Below are 10,072 nucleotides of genomic sequence, written 5' to 3'. Positions count from 1 at the left end.
GTCTCTGCTTGCTAATGTATGTCTATGTTATGGTATGTGTGAATTCAATCATGTGAAACTCAGTTCTGGCTAGGTTGTCGTGTACTGGCCTTGAGCTAATCTTAGTAGAATGTGTAACTGGTTGAACGGGCTCAACGAGCAGTGTAAGTGTGTGTGTGTGTAAGTGTTATGTAATTATTGGCGTTCATCTGTGGTGGGTGGGTTGTGGCGTTGGTCTACGTAAGTTCCCGTGAGGCGGGTGTAGGCGTAACTTTCGTTGGTCAATGTGATGACGCAACAATCTCATCTCAACGCTGGTTGAGACGTCCACGTAGAGTGGTTATACGATGAACTGGAGCTGTCTGATGCGCTGGTGAACAATGACGTAACATTCTGTCGCTGGGAACTTGGACGATGGGTCTTCTACCCTTTGTATGTGCCGACGTAGGTTAACGTCGCTGGTGGCCTGTTAGATAACCCCAGTGCGGGGGCGAAGCGGTGGCGATGCGTCCGTTGTCTTGACCAGGGCAGTTCTCCGTTCGGCAGGGCTGTTCGCTGTCCAGGTAATTCAACGTATTCAGGGCTTCAGGTGGCGGTACTCTTTGAAGTGTTTGCTTCATCTCGTCTCATTCTGAATATGAGCGTAGTGGGTCTGAAAATTGTATTACGAGACCATGAGCAATGGTTTTACGTGACTATCTTAGTGCCCGCGCAGACAAGTATTCAGACAGAGGTACCTTCCATTAAAAAAAACCTCAATCCCAAATTTATACGTGCTGAACATTTGTCTGGCGGTACATACAGCATACAAATATAACATTACAAAATTAACCAAATAAAAAATCAGTACACTCTAATCTAACAACAATCTGTAAAGCCTAATAAACACAATAGACGTAAACACTACTAGAGCTTAGAAATAGCTTCACAAAAAGAATAGACATGTAAGTGTGTATAATTAATCGTGCCGTTTCAAATCAACATTTGAATACGTAATCATATAGTGGAGCAGCTCTCACTATCTGACTTTTGACAAAAACTGGCTGGCTTGACTTAATGACTGACTTCACTTTTGACTTCAGTAACTTCACTTATTTCACTTTGACTTCAGTAACTCGACTGACTTCAAATTAACGACTGACTTCACTTTGGACTTCAGTAACTTCACTGACTTCACTATGACGACTGACTTTACTTCGACGACTTCAACTACTTCAATTTGACGACTAACTTGACCTAGACGACTGGTTTCACTGACTGACTTTAATTCGACTTCAACGACATCACTGACTGACTTTGACTTCAATTCAACTTAAAGGACTTCAATGACTGACTTAAACTTCGACGACTTCATTTTGACCTCAAAAAACTTCACTTTGATTTCAAAGACTTCAACATGACTTCAAAGACTTCACTTTGACTTCAACAATTCCAATATGACTTCAAAGACTTTAACTTTGACTTCAACGATTTCAACGACATCACTTTGACTTCAAAGACTTCACTATAACTTTGACGATTTCACTTCTTCACTATGACCTCAACGACTGTAATATAACTTCAAAGACTTTTCTTTGACTGCAACATGACTTCAACTACGTCACTATGACCTCAACTACGACTTCAACAACTTATTGACTGACTTGACTGACTTCAAATAACTTCTTTGACTTCAGTTCTGACTCTATTTACTTCACTGACTTCAATAACTCAATTGACTTCAGATTGACTACACTGACTTCGACTTCAACTATATCGACTTCATGCCGATTTTTTCGACTACTTAGATCAACACAAAAACTCGACTTGACTTCACTTTTGTCCGTTGTTCAAAATCATTTATGGGGACGGTCCGGGTCAAATTCTATCCAGGCATTAATATACCACACTAGGACCGATAGGGCGGGGCTCGGTGTGGACATTGTGTTGCGAACTTTCACATGGTCTATGATTACCATACTTGTGTTTGTGTAGGTGTGTTGATGGGGTCATCTGGTTTATGGCTGACCAGGAGTAACCGTACTGTTTGTCTGCTATCAAATTCCTTGTTACATATTCCTCTGATTCATTGTTTACTGATTTCTCTAATCTCAGCAATCTATTACTGGCTGTGTCGTTCTGCAGCCCTAAGTTAAGAACATCTGCACCAATCTCGGTAGTCTTTCTAGAATGATCATCAATAACCTCGTTAACTTTTTCTATCAACTTGTCCGTTTTGAAATGCAATTCGTCTACTTTTGTGTCTACTTGTTCTTTGTCCCGAATACTGGGCTGCTTGTTTATTTGTTGCTTGTGACTCATGAATTCTACATTAAATTGCTTCACTCCTGTAATGTTGCCTAATATCATATCGTATGGTCCGTTTTTGAAAACAACTGCTTCAACTGTTTTACACGCTGAGGGTGTGGCTATGGTGACTATACCTGTTGGCCAATCATATGTGCTGCCTCTTGAACTGTGAACACGTTGTGTTCTGCCTGTGTATTGATGGTGTTGTACGAATGTGTTACGTACTGCCACTGTGGAGCATAGTGTATCCCTAATAGACGTGGCGTATCTGTTATTGACTTTTGATGTAAATATGTCTGTTCTTCTACTGGCTTCTGTAAACGATGACATGAATGCTATTCTATTAATTTGTCTATATTGTGTTCTGTTGCGTTGTGCATCTTGTTGGCGTATATCATAATATCGTATTCTGCAATTTATTTGTTTGTGGCCTGTTCTATTACAATAGTAGCATCTGACACTGTGATAGTCTTCTGGTTGACTGTAGTACATGTGTATGTTGTGGTTTCTTGTATTATATTGAACTGAATGAGCTGTATCGCTTTCTTTTGAAAATCTCTCGCTTCTTTCACTGGATGATTCATCTGAATAGTAATATGTTGGTGCATATGCTATCTGGTTGTTTTTATTAGTATCTAAACTTTGCACCGTTTCTTGTTTGGCTTGGCTAAGTTCTCTCAGTTTTTCTCTTTCTTTACGAATTCTTTCTGTTTCTTCTTTAATTCCGGCAATATATGTTTCTGCTTCTCTTTGTTTCTCTGCTAACTCGGCATCTTTCTTTGCATCATATTCTTCTTCAGTCAACAAGGAATCTGGATCTCCTGTTACCTTGTAATCTACAATTCTATTGATCAAATCTTCCATAGCATCTGGATCATCTAGAGTTTTTACGTCAAATTCTTTAACAGTTAATAACCAGTCTCGATTTTCTGTTGTCGTGTATTGTCCAAGCCTAATAATCAATTCATCCAGAATATCTGGATCCTCAATAGTTCTTGTTTTGTGTTCCATTTTAACTGTATTCTGAACATTTGTGTATAGCAACAAGTCATCAATTCTACCTGGCTCTTCTAGGCCTGACTCTTTAGGGACTGATTCGTTTAATGGGGGCATTTTTAAGGGTAGTGTGGTTGAATAAACAGATAAGAAGAGGCAGAAAAACCGCTGGTACAAAATATCCAGCACGGCTCTAAACCCAAACGTTTTTAAAAAAACAAAATGTTGGAAGGTACTTATCTTTTTGAACATGGTGACAGTTCCCTTGTGTCGTTAATCCAAACTCGTTCCGGTTGAAGAACACGCTGTTGTGTTGAGTTAAGAAAGCTGTACACCAGTACACTCCGTCATGAGTAAACTATATGCACTGTCTTTCCTGTCCTCGACCCGCGCTCCAGCAGTTGTGAGGGTACAGGTGTTTTGATGATGGTTACCACCAGTTGTGAGGGTGGGGATTTTAAGAAGGCGGGAACGAATGAATCCAACAACACACAGTTCAAGTTCAACTATAATTGTTCTTTATTAAAATGATATATATGTTCAAGTTTCTACCTAACTGATCTACACTGTACTATTTACTTCTACTACTGACTGTTCATACCACATGCTACCTACTACTACGCACTCCCATGACCAATCCTAACACTAACTAACTGTTCTCTAGCTCTGCAAATTACAACCGTCTCTAACCGCTTCCTAACACCTTCTCTACTCTTCGCTATCTACCTATCAACTGCTGGCCTATCTCTCTACTGCCCCACGCCTCAGTGGTCAGCTGACCGTCCCACGTGACCGGTCAGCCCTGTGCGCCCATTGGCCTCTCTACCCAACCAACTAGGCCTATAGTCTGTTTCTGCTAACCTATATCTGCTAAACATGTCTGACGTAATCTTGCGTCATCACAATAGGCCTATTTATAATGACAAGCTGTGAAAGGCACCAAACGTTTTCAAAATTAAACGTTTTCTTTCTTTAGAAACTTTAGAAAACGTTGGGCTCTAAATTAAAAAGTTGCAGTTTTATCCTACAAGCATTGTCGACGAACCAATAGACAATACGTTTTGAATGATTTTTATTATTTAGCATAATGTGTAGTTTTTATTTCATATTCGATGGTTCGTTGTGAAGATAAAGTAGGGTTTACCTTATTTTAAAAAAAGTGACCAGGGCAGAAGGGATTGTTTCATTACCAGCACTGCCCGTAACCCTTGATGGGGTATGGGCCAACAACCAAAGATCTCCAGAGTCCTCTGTCCTGCTGGGGTACGGGCCACCAAAAAAAGATCTCCAGAGTCCTCTGTCCTACTGGGGTATGGGCCACCAACCAAAGATCTCCAGAGTCCTCTGTCCTGCTGGGGTACGGGCCACCAACTAAAGATCTCCAGAGTCCTCTGTCCTGCTGGGGTACGGGCCACCAGCCAAAGAGACCTCTGTACTATTTTCTCAACCTGACTCCAGGTGTAGCCCGTCATTGTAGTTCAGCCTCAATGTTGTATAGCCTTGTGCTTCTTTCCCAGTGGGATTGTTTGGTCAACCTCATACCCAGCCGTTTCTACCCCCGCTTGTATGTAATATTTTGTTAATAAAATAGAGCAAATATTTTAAAAATACATACCAGTGGGGGGGGGGTGGAGGAGGCGGCTATGTATGCTTAGAATATAACAGGACGATGTGGTCGAATGGTAGAGCTTTTGACTGCTAATCCGAAAGTTTCGAGTTCGAAATTCGGGCTCGAGTTTGTAGAACATTGTGAGCCCACCCAGCTCTGATAAGTACTCCACCCATGTCCGGGAAACAAAGGCAGATGGGCGTAGTAATAATCACTCTATCCCTTCATATGCCGAGGTCTCTGAAAATTTAGTCCGAAATCGGAACTCGTAACTTTTGGGTTAGCAGTTTTTTTGCGCCTCCATCAGAACCACCAGCCCTCCTCCACATCCAACCCTACCTCACCATTGGAGGCCTGCTAGTCTGGAAAACATTGCACGTGATTTGAAGAGATGCCTGAAAGAAACACTGCGAGTTTCTTATCCCAGGTGTTATAACGCAGAAGATTTTAATGCAACACCGGACAACCCAGCCCAGTCCCCCAGCCGTCTTCTCCCTCGTCTCACTCGGGTCCCCTTCCATGCTTGAGTGGATGGTCATCCATACACCATTGGGTCATGGCACGCGTCAATCTGAGTTGTTTCTGCCTGAATGATGCTAATCAAATCAACTGCATGCCTATTTGATGTCAGCTGCATAATAATTTTATATATGACAGGTGAACTGCATAATAGTTTTATATGAACATCACGCCAACTTCATGTCAATTGTGAACTTCATGTAAACTTCATGTCAATTGTTAACTTCTTAATATTTTACTGCGAACTGCATGTCCAATGTAAGGCAATTTCAAGTTAAATTTTATCAGCTTCATTCCAGCTTGATGTCAACTTAATGTCCACCATTAGCAACAAGGACAAAAAAAAAAACCCCCACACAAAAATACCAACAATAACAACTTTTCAGAATTGCAAGCATTTTATTTCTTTAAATTTCGCCCTTGTCAGACTTTTTGTTACACCAAGCCTGTGACGGGCCATGTGTGGGTGGGGGCCACTCGGTTAACGCCCACTGCTGAGGCCACCTGCTCCTGGTGATTCAGTTGTCACTGGTGCAGACCCTGACGGAAAGAATTCACTGGTCATAACGGTCAACTTGTTGTCATATATACAGTCATATTTACATCAAGTGTCAACTCAGTGGTCATACATACAGTCATATTTACATTTTTTTTACAGAGCGCATCAGTAACGTCACAAGGCGGTAGTGGGGTGTGGGGGTGGGGGGCGGGATGCCTCTCGCACTCAGTCAAAAATTAAAAAAAAAAAGCGAAAAAAAATATAGAGAGTGGGGTAACACCAAAGCGAAAAAATCCAAAATTATTCGAAGAGGTGGTGTGACACCCTCAGTTACCACACCGGGTGACACCCAACCAGTTGACGCCACTGGTTCTTATCCCCCCACCCCCACCCTGACAGGCGTATGGAACAGTCAACACTAACCAACAAAGGTAGGACATTCGGTGCTACACTTGTCTAGGCATTCATCACGGAAGGCGCCGTAAACTTGTGGACTAGCTTCCCCCATACCCTCACAGTAGCCGCAGACTTTAGCGCAGGCGGTGGCGGTGAAGGAGAAGTTCAGTTGTCTGAAAATACCACGCGAACAGATCAGAATTAGCATAATACGTAGGCAGTCAATACATAATTTAAAATCCTAACAAAAACACTTGTTTAATACTAATTTTCAGCAGTGTAATTGAAATAACTGCAATTGTAGCTCAAAATTATAATACACTTAAATTGTTGCTTTTTTCCTCATCTTCAAGTATATAGGCCTACATTGACTAAAATACAAATACTAACAAAAAACTTTTTATACTTTTTTTCGGCAATGTAACTGAAATTTCTGAAATAACTGTTATTTTAGCTCAAAATATTATTTTTCTTTATTTAGGTAAATTATGATACATTAATTTGCTGCTCCCCCCTCTATAATTATACTTTGGCTAAAATGAAAATCCAAACAAAAAAACTTCTATACTAATTTTTAGGCAATGTAACTGAAATACCTTTAGTTTTAACTCAGAGTATTCTCATTTTTAAAATGAGACAAATTAAGATGCACACATTAATAGTTGCTTTTTTCCTCTCTTTAACTATACCTCAACTAAAGAAAAAAAATAAAGACAATAAACGACTTACGCCGAGCATTCAGGGCTAGAGGGACCAGAGCAGAGTTTAATGAGTTCAGCCAGAACTTTGGCGTCTGCGCTGGCTATCACCGGCTCTCCCAGACTACTGCAGACGAGCCCAGACAACTGAAGCAAAACGGAGACGGCCACACTTCTGAACACCCCCATGAAAAGGTCCACGCCGAAGCTGACCATCATACACAAGATGGCCCGGATCACTTCCAGCCTGATCTCCCGTAGTTGCGTTAACACCTTGATGATGATTTCAAGCACGATAGCTAACCCTGCTTGTTCGATCCATTTGGCTGTGGCTTGCTCTCCGATGGCTTGATTCAGTTTCAGAAGGGCTTCGGCTTTTATGTCAGCATCAGACGCATTGCAGAAAACGGCTTCGGCGTCAAGGACAAACTTGAAACCAAGAACTTGAAGAAGATCTAGCAGAAAAGTGAGTTTTACGCCCACGCCAAAATACTTGAGCAAGCATTCGATGTTTTTAATTATCTTTTCTATTGAGCCGGGTAGGTTGTTTAAATCAACGGATTTTAGGATAGCTAAAATTTTCGTTATCAATTCAGGGTTCAAGACCTTGCCCAACAGCTTAAAAATTCCTTTCACTAGGGATCCTCCGACGGGGTTTTCGCATATCTCTTTAAGTCCCAGATCGAGATCTAGTTTGAGTATGAGTCTCAGCACTGATGTGATGTCTAGAAGAATATCGCTGAGAATGTTGAGCAGGCATCCAGACGCTTCAATCTTCGCCGTGCCGTTAACTTCATCAAACAACCGGGACCCGTTAGCAGTACAGAGGAATGTATTCAGAGACAACATAACGTCCACTTTCAGGCTCTGGAGCAGATAAATGACCACCTGGAGCCCTAATTGTTTAATGACACACAGGAGTTGGCCGACGATCTGGATGACCACGTTGATTGGGAAATTTTTCGCCAGCGTGCTGACCAGGCTACCCACCAGACCCTTGTCAAGCCCTTCTAAAAGACCACCCTTTCCTACCAGGCTGCCGACCAGTTTGCCCAGAGCTCCTGTCAAGCTGGTTACAAAATTCCCTAGACCCAGGAGACCACCACTTGTCTTATCACCAGTAGCACCACCCAGGATATTTCCCAGCACACCGTCCAGCAGACCCCCAAGCACACGACGATCGACATCCACGGCAGCCTGAACCCCGTCGGCGTCCACCAACTCCGCCTGCAGCGACTGGGTCGCAAGCGCCACCAGCACTGTGATCAGGAACCAGCGCATCTACAGAACAGTGGACATTTCACGACATTGATAATCACATAGACATAAAAAGTATTTGGCGAAAATAATGTTTAAATAAATAAATTAACCCTGCAATGAAGTTATCTCTCAAGACACACTGGACAGATGAAGTTAGTAGAGTTCATCTTTTTCAGTTACCTCGGCATACAAAGGGACATTTTTTTTCGAAATAGACCTATACTCCACCTATATAGTATTTGGCGAAGATAATGTTTAAATAAATAAATTAACCCCGCAATGAAGTTATCTCTCAAGGCACATGGGGCAGATGAAGTTAGTAGCGTTTATCTTTTTCAGTTACCTCGGCATACAAAGGGACATTTTTTTTCGAAATAGACCTATATTCCACATCGTTGTTTTAGTGGTATAACTAATTATATACCTAATTTTATGTTTGATTGCATATTTTATTTAATAAATAATTGCGTACAAATGTTAATTTCCAAAATATCTTCACAATTATATAAGCCTAGTTATCATTATGCCGAATTCCATGTTTACCTAAATCCATGTCTATATCTACTCTTTAAATACCTATATGACTATGATAAGGATTTGTAAAAATTAATACCTATCCGTAACACTATGTTTGTCGTTATTATTATTAGAACTGAAAAATTAACAAAGAAGGTAGACATTTTTGGCAATTAAACAGAAAAAGCCCAACTTAACAGACAACAACAAATGGCCAAATTTACCTTAATGAAGTTATCAAGCCTGCTGTATGCACAAAAGTCGTAGAATATTTTTCTGTAGGTTTGCAGTCTGCACAATAGTCGTAGAGCTAAGCTATTCACCCAGCCGATGACTACTGCTAGAAATTGTCGCCTATTTATACACATTATCAACCCTATCGTTAACTTCATTAGTTAACTTTATTCGTCAACTTTCTGCCTTGTCGCGACACCTTCGTGTTGATTCGACGCTCAAAACAGATCTCAGCTTGCACATTGTCGAGGCCTCGGTGGCGAGACTGGTATCGTATACACGTGAACGACACCTACAGGGGCGCTAAAGTACTGTTGTGTTTGCGGGAAAAGGTGAGTAATAACGTCGTTTATTTACCCCCCCCCCCACCCATGTATAAAGAATAAGCGTGCATGTAGCAGTACACCACGTGATCATGGTGAGTACAGTATCCTCGGGGCATGCGTATCGGTTACTTAAGTACTGCAAGAGGACGATCCCTGCCTCAAGGCCATTTACGTTGGGACAGAGCTTAAGGGGTCCAGATTACCCCCCCCCCCCACCCGTAACTTCTCCTCTCCCTAAACAGAGGCGTAGCGACCCTTTCCGGCGCCCGGGGACAAACTTTTCTATTTGCACCCCCCCTCGAGATTTTGATTTGAACCCCCCCCCCCCCCCCCTCAAACTTTCGATTTGCACCCCCCTCAACCTTTCTATTTATTTTTCCAACCCACTAAGGTCGGCGCCCGGGGACATATGTCCCCCCCCCCCCCTCGCTACGCTACTGTCCCTAAAAGAAACATAGATAACTGTTCATTTTAATATATTAAAACAAATGATTTTGAAAGATAAAAAAACGTTACAAATAATTGTTTTTTTTTTAAAAAATGAATTATGTTTAAAAATAATCTTCACATTATTCAAGTCTAAACCCTTTATCCTTGTTTCATCCAGACAATTAAACTCACCACCGACAGACAATTAAACTCACCACAGACAGACAATTAAACTCACCACAGACAGACAATTAAACTCACCACAGACAGACAATTAAACTCACCACAGACAGACAATTAAACTCACCACAGACAGACAATT

At 41.5% G+C, this 10,072-nt stretch overlaps 1 protein-coding gene across 1 annotated transcript; it reads right to left on the bottom strand.

The window, feature by feature from the left end:
- Positions 1-5,796: 5,796 nt before the first annotated feature.
- LOC131941040 (uncharacterized) lies at positions 5,797-9,071 on the bottom strand. Its single transcript, XM_059300023.1, has 4 exons — positions 8,986-9,071; positions 7,017-8,266; positions 6,315-6,460; positions 5,797-5,932 (listed from the first exon to the last, which is right to left on the bottom strand). The coding sequence occupies exons 2-4, from the start codon at positions 8,264-8,266 to the stop codon at positions 5,874-5,876; spliced, it is 1,455 nt and encodes a 484-aa protein (XP_059156006.1). The 5' UTR covers positions 8,986-9,071; the 3' UTR covers positions 5,797-5,873.
- Between the last annotated feature and the right edge of the window lie 1,001 nt (positions 9,072-10,072).

This window comes from Physella acuta, unplaced genomic scaffold (assembly GCF_028476545.2).
Source record: "Physella acuta isolate Inbredline_101_S28 unplaced genomic scaffold, ASM2847654v3 ptg000342l, whole genome shotgun sequence".
NCBI lineage: Eukaryota > Metazoa > Mollusca > Gastropoda > Physidae > Physella > Physella acuta.
The sequence above is the reverse complement of the archived record's forward strand: the minus strand, read 5'-3'. Positions and strand labels throughout refer to the sequence as shown.

Excerpts from the sequence above, each read along its gene's own strand:
- LOC131941040 (XM_059300023.1), bottom strand. The coding sequence starts at position 8,266 with ATGCGCTGGTTCCTGATCACAGTGCTGGTGGCGCTTGCGACCCAGTCG. Across the intron at positions 6,461-7,016 it reads TCTAGCCCTGAATGCTCGGC|ACAACTGAACTTCTCCTTCA; the intron begins GTAAGTCGTTTA and ends TGGTATTTTCAG. Across the intron at positions 5,933-6,314 it reads CGAATGTCCTACCTTTGTTG|GGTCTGCACCAGTGACAACT; the intron begins GTTAGTGTTGAC and ends TCTTTCCGTCAG.